The sequence below is a fragment of the Rissa tridactyla genome, chromosome 8 (assembly GCF_028500815.1).
Source record: "Rissa tridactyla isolate bRisTri1 chromosome 8, bRisTri1.patW.cur.20221130, whole genome shotgun sequence".
Taxonomy (NCBI): Eukaryota; Metazoa; Chordata; class Aves; order Charadriiformes; family Laridae; genus Rissa; species Rissa tridactyla.
In genome coordinates this window covers 1,958,864-1,982,117 of record NC_071473.1, presented here as the reverse complement: position 1 = coordinate 1,982,117, position 23,254 = coordinate 1,958,864, and the positions used below count along the sequence as shown (strand labels likewise).

The 23,254-nt window shown below is 43.0% G+C and overlaps 2 protein-coding genes across 8 annotated transcripts in view; both read right to left on the bottom strand.

Moving 5' to 3' along the window:
* The window catches only part of SUN1 (Sad1 and UNC84 domain containing 1), a 33,549-nt gene extending 30,304 nt beyond the window's left edge, over window positions 1-3,245 (bottom strand). For 2 of the 7 annotated variants that reach the window (XM_054211847.1, XM_054211848.1), the window contains exon 1: window positions 3,145-3,243. In XM_054211847.1, the coding sequence (XP_054067822.1) occupies window positions 3,145-3,230 (86 nt within the window). In that variant the 5' untranslated portion in view covers window positions 3,231-3,243. Of the gene's footprint in view, window positions 1-3,144 lie in introns of all 7 variants that reach the window. The other 5 variants (XM_054211852.1, XM_054211843.1, XM_054211838.1 and 2 more) reach the window with 5 other exon arrangements.
* A 1,741-nt stretch (window positions 3,246-4,986) lies between these two features.
* DNAAF5 (dynein axonemal assembly factor 5) overlaps window positions 4,987-23,254 on the bottom strand; it is a 29,274-nt gene continuing 11,006 nt past the window's right edge. Inside the window, exons 7-13 of the mRNA XM_054211855.1 lie at window positions 21,850-21,993; window positions 17,458-17,626; window positions 14,393-14,540; window positions 9,962-10,112; window positions 8,548-8,704; window positions 6,561-6,752; window positions 4,987-6,018 (exon numbers count right to left, since the gene is read on the bottom strand). Of these exons, the coding sequence (XP_054067830.1) occupies window positions 5,879-6,018; window positions 6,561-6,752; window positions 8,548-8,704; window positions 9,962-10,112; window positions 14,393-14,540; window positions 17,458-17,626; window positions 21,850-21,993 (1,101 nt within the window). The 3' untranslated portion in view covers window positions 4,987-5,878. The remainder of the gene's footprint in view (window positions 6,019-6,560; window positions 6,753-8,547; window positions 8,705-9,961; window positions 10,113-14,392; window positions 14,541-17,457; window positions 17,627-21,849; window positions 21,994-23,254) is intronic.

Sequence of the window (23,254 nt, the reverse complement as noted above, 5' to 3'; positions counted from 1 at the left end):
GTGCGCACAAGAGAAATGACAGCTTGCTGGGAAAGACTGGGTGATAAATATGTGATTGTATGATATATCTATGTGACTATATCTATAGACTCTATGTACTTGTTTGGATACAAAATGGGTAAAAGCATTTTAGGCAATTACTGTTTGTTTTAAAAGAGTTTTTCTGTAGCTATGTGAAAGTTTTAAGATGCTGCAGCTGAAGCTGAGCTGGTCCCGGCAACACTTGGACGCCGAGAGGGGATTTGGCCCGAGGCACAGCCGCTCCCGGCAGATGGCTAGATGCTCTGCAGGAATCGCCTCACTTCTCTGACCGCCCTCTCCTTCTGTACGCAGCCCACACCTGGTTTTCTTGTCTTTATGTAATGTATAAGGGGTTAAGATAGGGCAAAATCACTTCATAGTTTTAATCTCCCTGGAATTCTTTGGTGCTGTAGGGCCAGGCGCTCTCGGGGATGTTTCTGCGCTGTTCCCCTGGAGCCCGCCGTGCAGCCGCACTCGCTGCCGGCAGGACGGGGCACAGTGTGCTCCCCGGCCCCGCTCCGGCTTCCGCTCGCTCCCTGGGCCCTGCTCCAGCTCCCGCTCGCTCCCTGGGCCCTGCTCCAGCTCCTGCGCTGCTCGGGCTTGTCCCCAGCAGTTGTTTTTCCATCAGGAGCCGGCCAAGCAGCTGGAGGAGGATGGCTTACACTCAGCTTTCCCTCCACTCCTTGGCTGTGAGGAGCAATAGAGCCTTTGGCTTCTGGGATTTAAGGGGAACTTGGTTGGATGTCCCAGTTTTGTTAAAAGGAGCTGGTACATATAGAGAATTAATTTTGCCATGTTTCAGAAGAAACTGCTCTGAGGCAAACAAAATTCTAAGTTTTTCAGCATCCAACAATGAGCTCTGAACATAAAGTGGGCTCACTTAATTTTATTGGCTAAGCTGAAGTCTGTAGAAAAATTGTCAATAAGAATAAAAATTGATCGTATGAAAAATGTTTCAGTTGTAACACTCCAGAGGGCAGTTAAGAATTTAGGGGAAAAAAGCTTTTTTAACTAATGCCCAGTATAGGGAAACTGCGATACAAGGCCAAACCAGTCCAAGGTCCACATCTCCCTAGTCCTACCCCTTCTTTCCGTACCTTCCCACTGTGATTCCCACATTTTTGCTTCCTTCCTTTCCCAGCGCGATTCCCACTCCTGTTCCCAGTGCGCTCCTGTGCTCACCCCGAGCAAACCTGTTCTGCTCCGAGTTCCAGCCCTTGCTGTCAACTACAAAAGTACAGGTCCCCACAGGGACTGACAGTGACAGAAACCAGTGTGGCAGGGTGTTTCTGACTGGTGACGCTGGGTGCAGGGCACGGCATGTTCCTGCAGCTTGGGAAGGGGGAAGCCTTGCCCTTCCCAGGGTTGTGGAGGGCCAGCTGTGTGTTTGCAGGTACCTGCAGCACTGGTGCCGGCGTGCTGAGCAGGGGACAGTGACAGGTGTGACAGGGCAGCGAGGGGACCAGGTCACCGCTCCCCAGGCTGGGGAGCGCTGGCAGAGTGACAGGGAGCTCAGCAGCAGCCCGGGGGTCGGTGGCAGCGTGTGGTGGGTATGTGCTGGGCAACGGGGACGCTGTGGAATCGTTCCTTAGCGAGAGGAAGCCTGGTGACCTTTACGTCCAAGGGTGGGGAGATGATCGTATATACGCATTAGTATGAAAATCACCTAAAGTATCTGGAAATCTGATTTCTTGCTTATTAAAGACAAAGTTTCTCGCCGTCTGGATCACACTTTATGGTTAAACTGAGGAGGGCCCCTTCCCTGCGCCATGGGTGCTGGCAGCCAGAGGCAATGGGTGCTCCACGCAGAGCAATTAGGTTATCAGGGAAGAGGGGGCTGCAAAGCACTTCAATTCAATTTTGCCAGGGGACGCTGCCATCGTCCTGACTTACAGGGGATTTCAGCCGTTAACAAGAAAAGCCGATTACATGCAAGACAGGCCGGCAGAGCAGCCGTTCTCCTCACAGCTCTCGTCTGCTGCTGCATCTCAGATACTGCGGCTCGGGGCTTCCCTGGGGATTGATCTCAGTAAATGGACACAAGCCGGTTAACTGTCATTTTTGTGGATCCTTCAGCTGCCTAATAAGATTTTTTTTCTTTCTGTCTTTTTAAAACACAGTTAGAGCTTCAGGAGAAGGGCTGAGGCCCAGAGCAGGCCATTACGTGCCCTCCAGGACCAGCTCTGGTCCTCTCTGCCAGCCAGCCGTTGCTCACCCTCCCATGCAGCGAGCCTACCCCGGATCCGGCAAAGGAAACAAAGACTCGGCTCCTCTCAGATCAGCAGCCGACTCCCGCAGACCAGGATGTTCCTGCACCTCTGGGGCAGCGCTACGGTCTGTTTCTGTTGCGCAGATGAGGCACTTCCCCCAAGGGAGATAAAGCCTATGCAATATCCCAACAGAACTCTAATCTAATCTAGAGAGAACTATAGCTATTGTAGTATCACTTAAATATTGCAAATAAAACAATAAATAACTTATAGTATAATAACATAAATATTATTGTTATACGATACCATAATAGTATAGTATATAGTATAGTATGTATAGTATATGTATAGTATATATTTTTACTATGCAGTAAAGCTATACTATATACTATACTATTATATAGTAAAACTATACTATATGCTATACTAGTGTAATTATTTCTGGTTATTTCCAGTTATAACGGGAAAGTTGTTATACTGTAATAGCTGAAGTTCCACAGGCAGAGATTAGATTAGGCTGGAGTTCCGATGGGTTGTTGCAGTTTCTAAGACCTTTCCGGGTACAGCTGGAGCTGGTCCCTGGGGCACACGCTGCGCAGGACCAGCAGCCCAGGTGCCTCGGAGCATCTTTTTGGTGGACCCAGCCAAGACAGCGGCTGCTGCCCGTCTGCAACCTGCCCAAAGCACCTCTGAGATCTGCCGAAGGACCCGCGTGGAGGAGAAGCGGATGGATCTGGGAACATGTGTAACCTCCAGGCTCTCCTAAAAATGCTCTGTGGTGCAGGCTTTCTCTCCAAGTCCAAGTGCCTCATTTGACAGTGCCCTCTCAATGGCTAATTAATTGATTGTATTTAAGGTAGCCAACACATATTTAAAAGATTCTATATTCAGTTAGACAAATGCATGCACTTACCAAAGACTTTGTTTTGCTGAGAATCCAAGTCCCAGGATCCTCCTCAACAGCTCCTGGAGCTTACGAGGGCGACGAGAGAGACGCATCTGTTCGTCACAGGAAGGGCAGGGCTAAAGCCTGCTTATCTTAAGGGCCTGAAAGTTCGAGATAACAGTTTTGCCCCCCAAAATTGTCCTTGCTTAAAAGTTACGTAATAAATATGATCCTAGTAACGTTATGCAATGAGTGCAAATAAAATCTAATACCTATAACAGCTGGTCTAGCAAAACAGAAAAAATATTATCTATTTCACTTGTGTTCCTACTGTTGCAGTAAAAGTTGAAGCTGAGAAAGCTGAGTCTCGAGGAAAATACCTTTAAAACCCAGGCTCATATACCATCCCCAGGAGACTGGATAATAGCACTTCTTTGCAAAGGGATTTGAGAAATTTGGGCTACATAAATGGCAGGATGGTAACCGATAAGCAGGGTGGACATATTGTTGAAGTCCTGTGTCCAAAACACTTTCTAATGAAAGGAGGTGGCGGAGGATATCTAGTTGGTCACACGTGCGTAAACACGACCAGGCTGCTGGTTAGCTATTAGAACATTCAATTCACAAAGCTCTGCTGGCTCTGAAGACAAAAGCTGGTTTGTTGGATGATGCGGAGATTTTTCTTTGGGAGGCATCCCACCACGGACTGTTCCAGAAGATAACAAAATGCTCAACATACACAGAAAAAAACTTTCCCGGCCCGCTGAAGATAGCAAGTAAGAGCTTCAGCTCCTCCTATTTGTACCCCAGCTTCAGAGCATCTTGAAAAACTTTGACTAGGTTTCACTTCACCTAAGAAGGTTCTCTTTTCTTCTCTAGGCCCGCATTTGAAGTTTTCAAATATCTCTTCTTTAGATCACCAGAGTAATTAAAAGCACCTGTGCAACATTGGTACTGCAGCTATCACGCGGCTGCAGTCAGTGGCAAAGTGAAAGAATCTAAGTTTTGCCAACATGGGAACCTAAATAAAAATTGTGCCTGTAGTGACGTTGAGTAGGGTTGATTTGGTGGCCTTTTAAGGGAACTTTACAATGAGAACCGGGTTCTTGTTGCTGCAGCAAAACTTTTGGTTGCATCGGAAGAACCCGCTGCTTTGCGGCGCTTTGAAACGTTATTTTTTGAGAACAGAGTGTTGAATGAAAACTGTAAGGGCTCTGCTAGGATAGTTATTTCCAGTCTAATTAAACTGGCTTTTTTAGTCAGGAACCAGTTTCACAGAACAGCTGAGGCTGGAAGAGCCCTCCGGAGAAGAGGCAGTCCCCATCCCTGGCCAAGGGGGGGCAGGTCCAGCCCCTTTCCCAGGACTGGGCTCAGTCAGGTTTGGGGGGTTCCAAGGCTGGAGATGCCACAACGTCCATTCAGTGTCTTCCAGGGAGTTTTATTTCACTCGTATCATGCCTCCTAAGAACTTCGTCTGACCCTCCAGTGACAGCGATTTACATAGTTAATAGCTATTGTCAACTGCTCAAGACAGGAATGGTTATATTTTGGGTTTTCATTTAAAGAAAAGACAACTTCACAAAGAGTACATATGATTTAAACCGAGTATCCTGTTCTACGGGAATGCAAAATGGCTTTTGGATCACTAAGCAGCTACCTGGTTATTCTCTATCCTTACCACGGTGTGAGGAGAATTACCAAACCCCACCGAGCCCGTTTTCACACTTGATACAAAGCCAAGCCACCTGGGAGATAGAACCCCAAAAGCACTTTTTGTCTATAATACAGATAATTAAAAAAATTAATAAGTCAGGATCCTGATTTTCCATGATTTGTGTGTGCAAGGAACAGCACACTACCCACGACGACTTAGACAAGAACCAAGGAGCTCACTTACTTTATTACATGGCCGAGAATATAAGACGACACTGCAACTACACACTACAAAGGTCTTTTAAAAAAATAAATCAAGCCTTAACCTAATTTCATTTCAAAGTAATATGGAAACAAACGTTGCTTGCTTTCCAAGGCACAATGGTATAAACATAAAAACCAGAGACACAATATATTTAATACAAACATATAAATACTGTTAATCTCAATGACAAACCAGCACGTTTCCTCCCATGTATAAACCTTAATCTAAAAAAGGTCAGCTTTATTCTCAGTCGTGAAATGTAATACAATGACAAGAAAAACTATTCCTTTAGTGACACCTACTCGGAATACGTCCCTATTGTACCAGCACAGTACGTACAAGTACTCAAAACGCTACAAAATTTTGCTGCATTATGCAAGAGAAGTTTGGCTGGTTTTTTTGCTGATAAAACTGATCCTCACAGACCTGACTCTGCAAAGTCTGAATATTATCCGGAGTTCGAAATGCTCCTTGAAAGAGTCCTTGCTGAATTCCATTAATAGCTTCGACATTAGACTTTACTTTGTTAAATAAATTATCTTTCTCAATTATAAATAGCATCAAATTCCTGAAAACCAGTCCTCCTTTAAACCTTGTATCTGAAAAACTTCCAATGCAAAGTGAATGAAAACATGGTTTTATTGCTAGCAAATACAAAGAACTGCTCAAACGGCAAAGAACACAGAATTGTGCCAGTTGGGCTTTTAATTGAGCTAATGGTGAACTTACAAAGAAAACCCGATCTATTTATTGCTCAGCCTTTCTTAGGCAAGTGAAAATAGGAAAATAATTCCGATGATACCAATTTCCAATCCAGTTCCCTAACGAGACTTCAGCAGCGATTCACGGAGCCGACTCTCGCGCTGACTGAATGTGACGCAGCAGTTGATTGCAATAGGCCGGCGTTCGGTGCTTGTGCACAGCCCCTTCGATTTCTCTCACCAGCAGTTCTGGGTATATATCACTTCCTTCTTTTAAAACTTCTGTAAAACAAACGTATGTTTTCTACATCATCGGCTGCTCTGTCTTTCTCTATCCAAGTTCCCTCAAAGTAGCCGAAACCTACCCTGGAAGTTGTTCTACAAGTTGCACAGTCATGATAACCTGGTTCCTCACTCATTTGCCGAGGTCTGCACTTTGACATTGACGTGCTTGACCACAGACCGAAACAATAATAAATCCCAAAGAACCCACCAAGCAAGCTGGGATGCGGTCACATCCCGCAATGGTTCGTGTCTCTGCTTCATCTCCCGTACCACCTATAAAGTCTCGGGACACCGCAGGCACCCCCATGTTCCCGACAGCAGGTACCCCCATGTTCCCCCTCTGGTGAAGGCGAGGTAGAGCCTCACGTTCTGCATGCGGGGAGAGGCCTGAGCTCGCACTGACACCCAAAGGAGGGCTTCCAGTGACGCCAGCCTGGCTGATCAGCCTCTACTTGTATGTGCCATTTTCATCTAACACCTGAAAGCACGATTTAAAAGTTGCTAAAATTGTTAAGAACACATATGGCTGAAAGTCTTACCTAGGACTGCCTTTTGGGTATTCTCATCTGGGTCATCGAGATGTATCAGCAGTTCTTGGTACAGAAACTCAACCTGAGCTTCCATGGCGGATCTCACATCGCTGTCTTTCAATGACCTGAACCAATGGGCCAAGGTGCGAGCAGCTGCCAGTCGAACGTCACATGAAGCATCATCCAGACGCTTTAGAACTTCTGGAAAGGAGCAGAAACATCACCAAACAGCACGGTGAAGAGACAAGTTAGCTTCTGCACTTCAAAAAACAACATGTATTTTCTCATCACTGACATTATCGTTGCATTGATGCCATGTTCCTGTCTGTTGCACGTTGGGAATACGTGTAGGACATTGCTCCCAAGAGCACACAGTGCATTGTTATTGGATTATTATGTTGCCAAAAATATTCAAAGAAATGCACAAAATTATTTAGATTAGTTGCACATTCTCTAGCACTCTTCCTAACAAGGTACTATGAAGGTCTATTAATGTATTACAGCAGTGCAGAGTTTAAGCACTTTTCTGCTCTATAAAGCACGGTATTTCTATCAAATATTACTGTTCCAGTGAATGACTGCATTGCAGCCTATTTGAACAAGCAAGATGCAAAGATACACTTTGAAAATTGCCTGCTCATGTATTTCTCCAAAATAAAAATGCTTCTTGTTCAGATTTCTACTGTGCCATGTAAGAAAAAATAACAGTCATTAAGATGCTGAGTTTGTGAAAGTCCAGTTTCTTTGTATACGTTTCTGAGAGCACAAGTCCCGCTCCATAGCGCAGACCGTACTTGCCCTGGCTCGTTGTTCAGCATTGAAGCCTCACGCCAAGCCGCGTTACAGAGAATAGCGCTATGTGACGGGACAGCACTCTAGATTAGGGTTTGCTTCTTCCTTCTTTTTTTTTTTTTTTTTTTTTAAAAATAAGTAAAAGCCCAGCCCACTCCCTATTCAGGTCTATTTATGGTACAATGAAGCGGTTTGCTCCTGGCACTCTGAACCACAGCAGGGAGAACAATGTCCCTGCCGTTTATACAACGCACTGCTCTTTGCTTCGCTCGAGTTGGAGCGTCATTTCAGGCAGGCTAACGGAGGCAGCGAGGCGGCCCAGACACGGGCCAGCCTCGCAGGGCCTGTACTATCGAGTGAAGTTCCATCTAGTGGCCTGACGCTCAGTAACGTGGGGACACGCTCTGCTCTGCTCGACTGGCAGCGAGCGCTTTCCAAAGGACATCCAGCCCCTCGTCTGCAATCCCCCCCCGCGGTGAAATGAAACCCCGCCGCTCAAAAGCTGCTACACCGAGGAGCAAGCGCCGTCGGAGTCACACTCCACAACACCTGCTTCGGTGCCGAACACCCTGATTTTCTAACACGTTTACGTGCCCTGTGTACACTTCAAGCAGTCTCGCTTACCGGTTTAAAATCACATCTTAGTCTCCGCAAGATTACAGCATTAAATTGCCTCTCATACACAAAAATGCTGCAAACAGTACGATTTTGTGCGGCACTTTACTTTTCCCATTTCCTTAATATCTATAAAATGATTCTGGGGTAGAACTACCCAAACAGCTAAAACATCAGATAAGAGAACACAGAAATAGCATCAGAATAAGTGAATGGGAGCGAAATCAGAACGACTGAGAAACTGAGTCTACACAAAATCTGCCCCTATTTGCACCTCAGGCTGTTTAAAGGCTTTTTGCTCTTTACGTGGGATTAAAGCCGGGTGACACAGTGACACATAGCAGTTCGTGTCATTCCCCTCGTCTGCATCAGTGCTCTCCCTGCTGCCCGCAGCAGTGAACGTGCGGCGAGGGGGACAAGCTGCACGGTGAATCCTGCAGATACACAAGGAATCTGCCTACGGCTCCAGCACCGTGCGTCGCCGCCTTCAAAACTAAGGTAACTACGATGCTTCAGGTAAAAAAGCAACTGTAATTGTTCAACACGGAGATCTTGATTAAAAAAAATAAAATTAAACTTCTACACTCACCTGTGTAGGTCTTGGTAAAGTTATCTTCATCAAACTGCCTCCCACAGACTTTTAAAAGAACGCCAACAATACGACAAGACATCAGTCGCGTCATTTTAGAGTCTTCATCCATGGCAGCAATAATTTGGGGCATTATCCCGTCTTTGACTTTTAAGATCTACAATTAACAGGAAGAACATAGAAAAACAAGAGCTTTTCAGTCACTTTAAAACTATATGCGTATTGCTTACATGAGTTACCATTAGGCCTGACGGGTGCTGGCTTACTTAATTTAAAAAGAAAAAGTGAACTATAAAAGTTAACCTAAAAATCCTGAAGTTACTCAGCTCTATTTTTGCCACCAGCCGATGATCCCGCTCATGAATGCTCGGTATAGATGCAGATGAGTCTTATGTAACTTGTAAAAAGCTTAAAACTTCCTTGCCTTTTTATTTTTAAAAAATTGTTGGCAGGACTTTAAATGAGGCGGAGATGAGGGTGATGTGTGCGTGCCAGTAGATGGTGCTCTTGGTCTAACAGGAAGCTTTTAAGACGAGACTGCTGTAATACGATGTTTTAGTGAGTTTCAGCATTTGACTTGAGCATGTGCATTTCCTATACATTAATGCACAAAAGGCATTAAGGCACTGCTTCGGAAAAAATGTTTAACTAGAAGACTAGTGTCCGATATAAGTATTTTTTGTGTATGTGCAATCAACCAGTTACAGGTGTTTAAGCACTTTGTTCTATTAAGTTCTGTTATAAAGACAATCAGGACTATGAACACTTAATAACATTTTAATTCCAGTTATTTTAAAAAAATGCCTGTCTATTTAACACAGTTCCAGTCCATCGTTTCCAAATGCTATTTTTGCTAGCAAAGAAGCTTCAAAAACCCCCTCAGATTCAATTAATCCTTAATCACCATGGTGGGTAACGTTTCCGTAAGCGTTCTCCTGGTTAGCTCTGTTTCAGGTTCTGCGCCCCCCCCCCAGCTCCATCCCAACTCCTCTTGCCCTTCCCAGCAATCTTTGGGATTTTTCCCTCAATGGACCCGCGGGCTCCGAGGTGACCAGACAACTGGGCTCTGCCCCGTGATGCAGAGGCAGGTCCCGGCTGGCCCTGGCGCTGCCAATAACGCAAGGACCGAGCTGTCATGCTCATGGGGGTCAGGATTTTGTGCTACAACAAACACCTACGACATCTGCCCATGGCGAGTTCTACAGCTCAGGCCTCTTCTCAGGAAATCACCGCCCCTCCACTGCTGACCTTTTCAATTATTAATACTCAATTACAATGAATGAGTTTTATTATGAAAACTGTATGTCCATCAGAAAATATTACTTACAGTAAGGATTTATTATTTTTTCCCCTTGCATTTATGTCTTCCTGCCTAAGATTTCAAAGTATGTTTGATGAGAACGGGAGAATTTACCTCTTCTGGTGCAAGGATTTCACAGTGAATAAGAGCCCAGAGGCAGGAGACAGCCGTGGTGCGGATGGCAGCTGCCGTTCTGCCCGCGTGCCACTGCAGATTAGGAGCCAGGATGTCCTTTATCACAGTCTCAAGGTAACGAGGGAACAGCCTGCAGCCAAAAATAAGAAAGCAAAATAAAGGTTCATGAGAAAGTGATAAAAGAGACTGACAGGATGTAAAAGAGAATTTTCTGTCATAGAAACACAGGCAGAAAAGGAAAATTAACAGACTCCGTAAAAAAATAAATAAAATCTTATAAGCCAATGTGATTATAATGTATTTGATAAGCTTTTCATAGCTTAATTTTTCTAGATAATATTTAAACAAATACCTAACATTCATGGAAAGGGGAGGCTAGACTTTCTCCCACTTCAGACGATGCCCATGACTCACTCTGTTATCTTGGAACACTACTTACCTTCTCCCTCTCTCATCTTCTCCGCCTGTGAAGTGGTGATAACACCCGGACGAACGCTGTGAGGATCCAGTAATATTTGTGAGGCCCTTTGAGACTGTCCAGTGAAAAGCATTTACCATGTGAGAAGTATGAATGCTGCTGATGAGACCCGGCCTGCTGGTACTGCAGGGGGGCTGCACACAATACTTATGGAACCATGGAATGGTTTGGGTTGGAAGGGACCTTAAAGCCCACCCAGTGGCACCCCCTGCCCTGGGCAGGGACACCTCCCACCAGCCCAGGTTGCTCCAAGCCCCGTCCAGCCTGGCCTTGAACCCCTCCAGGGATGGGGCAGCCACAGCTTCTCTGGGCAACCTGGGCCAGGGGCTCACCACCCTCACAGCAAAGAATTTCTTCAGGTTCCCCCTGGCTCAGAAACTCCCCTCCCTCAGGGATGAGAGCTCTGCAGGATTTTCCCATGCTGCCAGTCCCAATACTAGTTTGTTTTTATCACAAACACACAAATCTGTGATATTTTTGCTGATGTGTCTTCCTTCTCCTTTATCGAATGGGCGATTATAATGCTAAAAGTTGCTGCGAGAGCCCGCAATCAGTCGGCAGCATTTCCTCGCACCTGTTTAATTCCAGCTCAATTTGAAATTAAGAGAAAAAGATACAGATCCTACACCCAAGTTAAAAAAGACTCTGCTGCATCAGAGACACGTGTGCCTGCCTGTGACCGGATAACTACGGCTCAGGATATTCACTCTGCCCCCCTGCCTTAAAAAGCCACTGGCAGCGTGTGAAACACTGACAATAACGGGCAGAATCCGCCCTGCCCCGCGTCCTGCTCACTGGAACCCCCCCCAGACCCGGCTGGTGCCCACGTCCCAGCTCCAGCCGGGGCTGCAGGGGAGGAAGGAGCTGCTGGAGCTGCGGCTGGCGCTGGGGAGAGCCCCACATTGCCGGGGGACCCAGCCGCTCCGACAGGGCTGGGACGAGCCACGGGAGGAACGTAAAGGGCAGATGTTAATGACAAACAGTTATCACTAAGTACTTTTTAAAAAATCCCCACAACAGCAAAACAAAACCATCCGGCAATGATAATCCAGCAATAAAATCTTCCATAATAATACTGTATCAGTGTAATAAGAAATTTAATTGTATTGACTCCTTTCCTGTGACTCACTAGACCTTGTCACCCAGCTGCCATGCGACTGAGGAAGGACCTGCTGGCCTGCCAGGCTGTCACCGTCCCCTGCACGCACCAAACTGGGAACCTCTCTCTCCAGCAGGATGAAAATAGACAAACCGGGCGGCTGCTCAGCCCCTGCGCCCAGGCAGCACCCAGTGCCCGAGCAGCCGGGGTCAGCCCTGCCGCCTGCCCAGCAGATGGCACCTATGGTTCAGTAATAACAACAAATCTAACGCCCCGTTAGACACATCTAAATTTGTCAAAAACCTTTAGATGTATTATTTTAAACTTTTGAGAATTAATAATTTTCTATTCAAAAAGCTGCTGGAAAAAAAAATAATGATCACCATCATTCCAAATTTCCTTTCAGCTCCACAGCCAAAAAGCTTTGTGCTATCTGATTTTACAAAAATAGCTGCCTCTGTTTTTCATAAAGCTTCTGTTAAACTGCAAAGAAAACCCAATCTGTCAAACCACAGAGGTAAATTCCAGCAGTATTATGTTAACCACAATGCTCTGCTAGTTGTGAGAATATCTGTTCCGCTGCCTTGAAATAGAATCAGTAAAGCAGTATCTGCCAATTACCTGACTCAGTCAGGTCAGGCTCAGACAAAAGGAGACGACCACACAACTGTTCAGCACGGGCACTAAAAACCGGCCTCGCCAAACTGTGCGAGTTTCTGGTTTGAAGGAGCGGAACAAACCGCTGCCAGCAGCGAATGCGACTGCGTAACCAGAGCTGCTCGCCGCCTCGCTACACTCCCGCTCCTTGACACTAAGATGCAGTTTTTGCTGTTGCTGATGCAGTCAAATTCTCCCTCTTTCCATTTTCAAATCTTAACTGCTGGAAATCTGGGTAACTTCATTCTAAAAGGGAGTCATTTCCATGAAAGAACAAACACACCCTGGGCTCTTTGTGTTTACAGGGCTGAGACTTGGTTCCCACCTGGGGATGAAATAACTAAAAGGTGATGTGGGCACACAATAACACCTTGCTCTTACGCAGACAGAAAAAGCAGACCTTGGGTTTACATTAAAATTGCTACTCCCATTTTATGGGCTTAGATACTTAAACTTTCATTCCGCGTTAATTATTTTTTATACATTTTTCTTCTGGATTGGCTCCTTTCCTGCTTTTACGGCACTGCTGCACTTGGCTTTACGTGTTTGTGGATTGTCACCTTTTGGGTTTTGTGTGTGTGTGTTTTTGCTTTTTCCAAACTTAACACCCTAAATCCAGGCAATTCAAAACAAAATTAGATTGAGATATAACAGATTATCTTACAACAAACAGATCCGGGAACACTTAAAATAGTTTTAAAAGTGCCTTCTCTTCTCTTCTCCTCTCTTCTCTCCTCTCTTCTCTCCTCTCTTCTCTCCTCTCTTCTCTCCTCTCTTCTCTCCTCTCTTCTCTCCTCTTTCAGGAAGATTCTTGCATGTCTAGATTGATTGTGTAACTACCACTCACTTACATGATGGTTTAAACAAGTAATCCACTGACTATGAAGAGATTTTTCATATGAATAGTGATTTTAATATTGGATCCTGAAAATATGGAAGCGACTAACAACACACTTGGCACAGAAGCTTTCAGTTAAAAAAGAACAGCTTCTTTATCTTCCATCTTAAGTGCAAGAGCTCAAAATCCATCAGGGGATGCGTTAGCAGAGATTCTTCAGCTTACCTGGGATCCCCCACTGAAGGGACACATCAGGGCTCCTCCTCCTCCCCCCATTATAGGATGCAGGCCGTGGATATACTAAATATATCTAAAAATGGTAAAAATACATCTACATTCACAGGCCACGTGGAACCTGAACGAATGTTCAACGTACCAGAATGCCCACCGACTGCCAATTTGCTCATCAGAATCACGAAAGAACTTTTAAGTAGAAATGACCATTGCTATCAGAGTACTTTTAGGAAGAACGCTTAACGGTGATTGACTTATTGATGTTCTTTAAAAATGAAAAAATAGGCATCAGAATCCATTTACATACTAGACACAGCAGGCACTGGGAAAAGCAGAGCAGATATGGTTTATGCATTCAGGACAAGTTTGCAGAAGTGTTTGCACTACTAATAGGGCTAAATTAATAATGGCAGAAGAGCCCCACTGTTGGGATTGTTATAACTGGAGGGGTTTTATAAGCACCGTCAATTATAGTTAGATTGTACTTGCAATGCATAAATAGTGCCAAACAACAGGAGACTTCCATCATCAGTCACTGAGAGTAGCAGTAATTCCTTATCAAACACTTAGTTTAATGCTTCTTAAACACCACGCTATATCGTGGGCGTTTTTAAATGCCTGGGTTTTGGGGTGTTTTATTGTTTCCTTACAATGACTACAGGGAAAGTTCAAGGATTTAGGAGTTGGCTGGGAAAAAAAGAAAAAAAACTAAAAACAACTACCCCCCTCCCATTTCTTTCCTAAGAATCCCCATCGTCACTTTCAAACATACATTTTTTCAACTGCAGCTCTTTACTTTTTGAAAACCATCCAGATCTGCATTACATCCACTTTAATTCTCCATAGTGGCAGTGGCAGGAAGGCTACAGTGGAGGAAGCTCAGACTTCAATTTATTTATATTTTTTTAAATTATTGCATTCCGCCCTTCTAAGCATTGTTGAAAAATACAAGAAAAATATGCTGTAGAATACGGTGGGAAAGTCTTTCTTCTCCCAGACATACAGACATGGACACAATTCTAGGGGTTAAATAACTACCATGGTCATTACTTTTTAATGCCACTGGAGTGTTAAATCGCTGTGTGAAATTGGAACACTACTCACCCCTGAGAATTGAGGGTTTCACTTCCTTTCTGGAGCAACTGCGACAAAACAGTGAAGAGTTTTAACCGCATCTGGGGATCTTTGTTCGGCTGAAGACAGGTCTTAAGAATGAGAATAAAGTTGTTCAGAGCTTCACCTATAACAGGACCTAAAAAATGAACACATAAGACTTATTCCAGAGTACTAATAATTTCTATTTAAAGTTTAATATGTGAGTGCGTTAAAGTTTGTAATATGCCTGGTGTTAAAATAGTACTTAACTTCCCACTGCCGCATGGCAGCTGTTGACATAGCCGTGTCACTCATGCCGGGCGGTGTACAAACACCCACGTGAACCCTCCGCGGGCTACGAAGATGATGAGGGGACTACAACATCGCTCTTATGAGGAAAGGCTGAGGGACTTGCGTCTTTTTAGTCTGAAGAAGCGAAGACTGAGGGGGGATCTCATTAGTGCTTCTAAATACTGAAAGGGTGGGTGTCAGGAGGATGGGGACAGGCTCTTCTCAGTGGTGCTCAGGGACAGGACAAGAGGTAACAGGCACAAACTTGACCATGGGAAGTTCCATCTCAACATGAGGAGCAACTTCTTTGCTGTGAGGGTGGCAGAGCCCTGGCACAGGCTGCCCAGAGAGGTGGGGGAGTCTCCGTCTCTGGAGACATTCCAACCCCGCCTGGACGCGTTCCTGTGCCACCTGCTCTGGGTGACCCTGCCCTGGCAGGGGGTTGGAGGAGATGATCTCCAGAGGGCCCTTCCAACCCCTGCCAGTCTGTGGGCTGCGGTGCCCAGCCTTACCCACGGCAGCACAGTGCTCCCCCCAGATCGGTGCACCCCCTTTAGCTGGCTCGGTACAGCTGTTCCGCATTGCCTTACGGAGCACGGACACAGCAACGACATCTGCTCCCTGCTGGGACCAGCAGCACGAGATGACATTCCGGGTGGACTAATGCACTGGGGGGGTCATCGCTGCTCACTATGCAGCTCAGAGCTCGAGGCTACGCACAAAGCTCTGGCATTACTGAACTAAATGAGAAATTATACTGGATCTGGTACGACCACGACAGCGCTCCAAACAGCAGCATGAACTATGCTGTTTTCTTCTTGCAAGTTCCCCCCATGCAGCATTCAAGGGAAGATGCTGACGAGTCCCAGAGGCACAGGGAAGGCCATGTTTGAAGGGGTCAGCCCCAAAACTCGGATAATAGAATTATTGCAGCAGTATTCTTTCTCCGTGTTTAAATCATGCTTATTTGCATTTTACAAGACAATCTAAAACACAATGAATTTTAGAAGCTACTACTTGAAATAAAAATGTTTTCCAAATTCATTCTGCAGTTTGTTAACGTTTTCACATCCTATGATGAATCCTGTTTTCACCACTAAGAAAACAGACCAAACCCCCTAAGCTGTTATCCCAACATTTGAAGAAATTATTTTCCCAAAACAGAAGGAAGTTTGTGCCTTCCTGCTTGATAATGATTAACATCTGCATAGTTTTAAAGAGGAAGAATACATATAGACTGTACACATGCCCTACTCTGCAAGCTTCTCGCTGTAGAATGCTCTTTCTGCTCTATATTTGCAATAAACTCCTTTCCTCTAGGAACGTCTTCAGCTTTGCATCCTTGTGATGTACATTCCGTTCAAGCCCAGGAATTCAGAAAAGCCTCCCAGAGGGAGACACAACACTGGCATTTCTCGTGACAAGAATATACCTCACGCATGGAATGGACAGATTGAAGTATTCAAGATTCCAAAACAGTTTCACTAGAATTTAACAGTATCTGGAAATTTAACGTTTACAATAATAATACCCCCCCCCAACTCTTCACTGTCTAGACTGAAGCAATACAGGGTGTTGAGCTGCAGTTCGCTCCGTTTCTGTGCCAACAAATAGGTCTTTATTTTCACAGCATTTACTCCAAATACATTGCTTCGTGTGAGTTCTGAGACATTTGAAAGATACTACTATTACATCAAACTGATAACAGCAAATTCAACAGATGGAAAATAAACAAACTACATTGCTAATTTCAGCTTAAGTATACATTCCCAAAAACCAGTAAACACTGAGAAATTGAAATGAGTAAACCTGATTAACTTGATTAAAAACAACATTCTGTGTGGGAATGAAAAGAAAGAAAAAGAAAAAAAAAGAATAGCTCTAGGAGCTGCTGTGTCAGACAGAAAACACAGACAATAGCATATTACCAGTGTTGGGTGCAAGCCAAAATGTTTGCCCAGACATCTGATGATTTATTTAGCATTAAGGAAAACAGAGGGACTGTCTAGAAGTCCCTCGGCCATGGAAATGGGAGCACAAATATACAGAGAAGTTGGCCCCTCAAATCTTGCACTGAGAAAACTTTTCGTTTGTTCCACAGATGAAAAAAGGAGAAGTATTTATGCTGGATGCTGCACAAACCAGCAAGCGGGTGCTTCACATCGGGTTGTTGAGGCTTTTTTGAAATTCAAGGATTAAATGCAGAAGATACAGTCCCTTAAAACACACCTGTCCACATTTAATTGCCCCTTTCTAACTAACAGAATGGAAAAGCCAAATAAACAGGACTTCTCATTTTAATCATCTTAAAACTGCATCCCTGGCCTGAGAGCTGCATTGGAACGGTGCTCCCTGTGCACGTCTCAAGTTAGGTGAATCATCCCTCAGAGTGTTCCGCTAATCTATACACGGGAATGTGTTGAAGAACGTATGTGAGGAAATATTTGTAGAGAAAGATAGTATCTTTTATAAGACTAGCAAATAGATGGAAAAAATAGATAATTTTTTTGACACATAAGCTGCATCAGTTCGTTTCCCCATAACCCTTACCTGTTTTATTCACCTGAAAGTTTACTTTTACATAAGCACTTTTACTAAGCTCCTCGCAGCCAAGGAGTATTTTGGAATTTGAGCTGTTTCAACATTTTCAGTTTTGCTTTCCATCATATTCTTGTGGAGTTTCTGAATATTACACTGTTCATTACAAAACTCAATGTGTCTGCAGGCGACGGAGATGATTTTTTTGACCTGGGTGAGCTATGACACTACTAAATAAGTCATACCTGAATGAGTTGCGATGACATCTAACTGTAATATTTCTGGAGAATAGCAGGTCCAACTATTGTGTGATACTGAAACCCATTCCAGAAGTTGAATTATATGCTGTTTGTAGAGACAAAGAAAATTATCCAATTGCTGCACTTCAGCTAATGAAGACATTGTTTCCTCTACCTGTTAAAAGAGAGACAGGACACTTTATCTTACCTGAAACAATATTAACAAAAAGAAAAAACTTTTAAAACTCATAATTATACTAGAATAACAGAAGGGACACAGACAATTTCCATAGTTTCTGCTTGGACAATCAAGATTGATTTTTAATGCCTGAATATACTACATCCATTCACTTTAAATCAAAATGAAACAACTGCCCTGATTTCCAAACGAAATCATAAGGAACACAGCAACTTAATACCATATCCACCTGAAAACCTACCCAAAACCTAGGCACATCATAAAAAAGCTCTTACTAGTTTAAAAGATGTAGCGATTTTTCTCCTTAATTTAAGACTGCTTTAAAGCATTAACAGAGAGGGGATTTCTCCCAATCCCATCCAGCAGGCCATGGCAGCTGCCAAAAACTCTTGCTGTTGCAGCTCAGAGAAGACATGGCATTTCCTCTCTCCCCCTTCCTTCTTCTGGCCAATTTGAATTACGCAAGATGCTTTCTCTTTACAGGAGCCAGGCAGGTTCATTTTGAAATTCTCAACTTCTGTGGCTTAGGAGAAGTACCAAAATTCACTGTTACATCTGAAATACCTTCTTCCTATTTACATTTAGACTATTCCATGAAACAGGCAAATAACACGCATGAAAAGAACTACTAAAGGAATTCCAGAGGCAATCATGCTTGGCAAGGAAGCACATAGATTTTCTTAATCACTCGTAGCACGTGTATTTCAAAGCAAAGGAAAATTTGCTTTTACAATTCCTGAAGACTCCTACCAGAGGTACAAAACTTTAAGGAGAGATGAAAAGCACACTGAAAGCAGCATCTATAGCCTTAGTGATCTCAGCCGCCAGTGAGTCAAGAGCGAGGAGAGAGACACCATTAGAAACCCCACCGAGAAATACCGTATGGCAGCAGCACGACCAGCGCTGGCAGGGAAAGATGGCCTGCAGCCCCGTGACTGCCGCCATTTGCTCTAAAGGGTTCAGTAGAATTAGAAATTCTGGTCATATTTTTAAACGGAACTCAACCGCACAAGTTAGCTGAAACACGTCTAGGACCTTTAGAATTTTACAGGCTAATCACTTGCCCAATAAAGATGTTATTATGGAAGATGTGGTGAAAATAAATAAGATTTCTAGAAGAAAAAAAATAAAAAAAATCAGGATTTGCAAACCCTTAAAGCAGGTTTGCCTGCTTCAAGCACAATAGATTTCTCCTCCCTGGAAGCATTCTGCCAGGCAGCCAAAGCAACTCAGAATAATTTATATGTAAAGTATTAATCTACCTGTAAATTAATTGGAACAGTTTACAGGATGGAGCGTGTCAAGACAGAAACTGTTCCCCATTATTAACCCCATCAAAATCAGCAAGACTTTTTTTCCATTGAACAAAAGAGATACAAAATAATACATAGTTCACAGGTGATTTTGAAACTCTTCAGGTAGTTTCAGGAGTGAAATTAAAAAAAAAAAAGAGAGAGAAAAAAATTAAATACACCTGTAGACCAATGTGTATCTTCTCATTAAGAAGTGCCTCTCAGTTAAAAAAAAAATAATAAAAAAAAAGAACAAGGGTGATATTTGAAAGCTAACAAGTTTAATGATACATTATTTTCATGCTAATAATAGACGTGTGCCAAAAGAAGAGCCAAGATAGCACAGGCCACTGGTAACAAAACAAAAACCTTATCTTTAGGTCAGCAGCTAAATCCCTGACAAGCTCAATACACGCTCAGCAGACTAACAGCTGATAGGGCTTCTGTCTCTTTGGGGCTGTAAACCACACTCCTCCTCACGACGCCGAAGGGCTCAGTTGGTGGTCTGGATCTTCCCCCTTAGCCCTGAGCAACCAGAAACGCTCACAAACAAAGCAAACGGCCAAAAACCAAGCAAGGCGGTGAGTGTTCACAGTCAGGTCACATCGGTTGTGGTCTCCGCTTATAATAAAGCCTGAATTGAAGTTCTATAATTCTATACTCTAATTTGAGTATAAACACGAATAATTAATGTTTATACTCAAAATCTTTTGATCTTGAATACAGACTTTTTTCCTGAGCAACAAATTTATACTTGTAAAGATCGACGTAATACATTTGTTCTATATGGTCTTAAGCTATTTTAACAGGGACTTCTTGCCTTCTGCAAGTTGCACAGCTCACTTTGAAGTTCTACAATAGTCAATAACTAGGTGGGGGAAATAATCAAGCCGTATTTGCCTTTGTGACAAATTTGAAACATTGCAATTATGTAATCTCAATGCCAGATTTTCTGTCTGCCTAAATGGAAGAAAGGCTAATGAGAAAAAGGATTCTCATCCAAAGTACTGTCAACTTTACAACTCATCTGTAACTGCAGGAACGGCTGAAAACTTCAATAATCTTGGGAGATTAACTTTTCCGTATACAAAAATCAGGCTTTATCTCCATGAAACTGCTTTCTTTGTCGGACTATGAATTTGTAAGGTTTTAAATGGACATTGCTGACTTTAAGGAGCACTGCAGGGCTAAACGGACAAGATACCACAAAACAGCAGATGCATCTGTGTGAGGCTTACTTGGACAGAGCATTTGTTTAAAAAAAAAAAACCCAAACCACAAAACAAACCCCCCAAAATCCCACTCTCCCACTGGCATGAGACAGATCTTCACGTCATCCCTCTTTGACCTGCAAAGTCTTTTCAATGTTTGTCTCAACCTTTGTTCTATTTTACTTCTCTCGGAATAGTTTTCTAAGCATATGCCTGTCAGCTCTGGGGCCATAAATCCTGACGCTACGCAGCCTTTGGAGCACCGTGCCTGGGAGCAAGGGGAAAGGAAGCAGAGCAGCCATCGCATTTAAGGTGTGTGTTTGAAAAAAGACAACTCAGATAGGTCACAATTGTGCTACATGAGGATGGCTTCCTGATTTATTTGATACTTAGCTTGGGGAAGAAAGAGGAAGAGAGAAATAAGGGGGTGAGATAATGTTTAGCCAAAAAGCTCATCTATTATCAGGGCATCTACAGATGGCCTTGATTTTAAAGCATTCCTGCAACATTGAAACTTTTAGTTCTGGTGGGGAGGTAAAAAGGTCAACTACTGTAAAATCAATCTTATCTTTGTCTAAAGATAAAAATTTTGATTAAGAGACCATCACTTTTTAAGGCTAGTAGTGCTCTTGATCTATAAGTGAATTGTTCTTTAACAGTCAGAAAATAAATTTGAGGTTTTTTCCTGGCAACTTGTGTGCGCCTGTGTGTAAGCTAACAATAATGCAGTGACTTACATCCACCTAAAAACGAAGCATCAACAGTTCAAACAGCACCACCAGCATGCCCAAGGCTTTGCAGAATCCAGCGACAGGCATGAACTCTTGAGCACCTCCTGTCCCAAAACTCTACCTGAAGTACAGCTGCAGCACCACCCTGTCTTCCACTTCCATAAAAGAAATAACCTGTAAGACCCTACTCCCTGATGCTGCTCATCTTAATCACAGCCCCACGGATTTGCAGGATTCAACATGAAACTGAGCTCTTCAAACTGTCGTCTGGAAACAGATGTAGCATCTGCAACTATGAACTGTGATCTGGCAAAGCAGGAATATCAATATTTTGACTGACAAATGCTAACATTCATAGATCTTTCAGCCTTCATAGTGACTTCTCAATATTAACTAACTCCCAGAAAGGTGCCATAGGGATAGATCTTTGCAAAACAGTTTTATGACTAAACACAGAATCCAAGTACTCCTTCATGCTTCTTTCATTCTAACAGAGGGAATCTGATTAATCCGAAGTTATATGTATATCTAAATGTTTAACTGTTATATAAATTATATTTCTATATAATTTTTGAAACAGGTTGCCATATACACACACACATACAGATGAAAAATAAGCAATCCCCAAACAAAACTAGTATTGTACAAGTTCTTAGCTCTTACAAATAAGATTGTAATGAGTTATTCTTCTGGAGAAGTTGCCTTTATCTGTTTTAAACAAACTGAACCCAAAGTGATTTCAGCTATGGAAAAAGATGAGGAGACAGACAGAGGGTGAAGTCAAGGTCATGCAACACAAAATCATTTCAAACTCTACCAGTCTTTGGGGATGAGCTCTTAGTTAAGGATTTCTGTGGTGTAAACCTAACAGCAAGACAAATAATTATGGCTCTGTTTAGACAAAGTGTCTTATCAATAGTAAGAATCAGAAAAACAACAAAATCTTAAACCAGCTCATAGTTTACCTTTTCTTTCAGGTGCTGAGAACATGGTAGTGCCATTACTGTCACCAAAACTTTCATGAGCTGCAAGCTAATTTCTTTGCAGTCTTCCCGGCATATTTCAATCAATGCTTGAACACAATAAAGCAACTGCTCCATATAAAAGACCTATTTTTTAATAAAAGCATAAATTTATTACGTTTTTTTTTAGAAAATATAGCATTGTCTTTAAGGGAGAGATGTGGGAAATTACAATAATAAAATTGTGTAGTTGCACTGTATAATCCCCTAAATTGCTAACATATTGATTATTTCATGTTAGTTCTTTTGATTACCTACATTCTACTTTTTATAGAATATAATCTTCCTCCCACACTATTTGTTTGTATTTACCTTGTCCTGTGAACAAAATAAATGACCCTGCTCTTAATCACCCAATTGTTCCACTGTGAATAAAAACATCAAAGCATTTTGCAATGCTTACCGATAGTACTTTCCCATTCTGAAGTGCAATTTGTTAATTAATTATATATTTGTTACAACTCTCTCAAATATTATTCCATGTTTGACTATTTTGAATGGAACAATAATGATTAAATACATAAACCAAGAAAACCTGAGCATCTGCTTTTATCTCAGCCAATTTCTCTCATTTGATGCAATATAACTCATGTTATCTTGATCCAACGGATACCAGTTGAAGTCAATATTGTTGTCTGTTAGTTTGCAATGACTTCTATGATAAAGTGTGTCAGATATTCCGTGAAGCTGTCAGATTACATTCAACAAACAGAATAGGCCATTGCTACAATGTTCCAAAAATTAAATCAGGTGTAGGAAAAGGTTAGCTAAAAACGTCATTAATCTCATGGACACGGTCAATCCTTAGCCAAACTGTCTACGCAGCATTCGCTGCCTAAAATAGAGAAAGCTTGTTTTCCAAGACCAAAGGCTAGAACAGTTCTGCCCAACGCTTCAGCTGGAGATGAATGTGCCGACAGTATCTAATGCCAAATGGAAGCGGTAAGCTTAAGACCTCACAGCAATTTTGCAGATATACTTCAGGGAATGGGTATGCGAACAGTCAGGTTATAGCGCTTCCAGTTGTATGAGTTCCGAATCATCACAGGCTTCATGGAGATTAAGGTTAATTCCTGCATCACTGGTACATATTCCATTAGGGAAGAAACCTAATGAGGGAAGAACTTCAAACATATATCTTACATTGGTCCAAAAAGACAATTACGCCAGATTCAGTCGACTCACACGAATAACTGTTTCAAAGGGAAGTCCGCACCTGCCCTGAAGGCAGAGTTTTCTGAAGGCACAGCACTGGCCCTTTTTTGGTCATCCTAAGAGCACGGGACTAACAAACTTTTGGTGGAATGAAAGCTGAGATTTCATTTGCCGGGGAATTTGTAGGGATTCT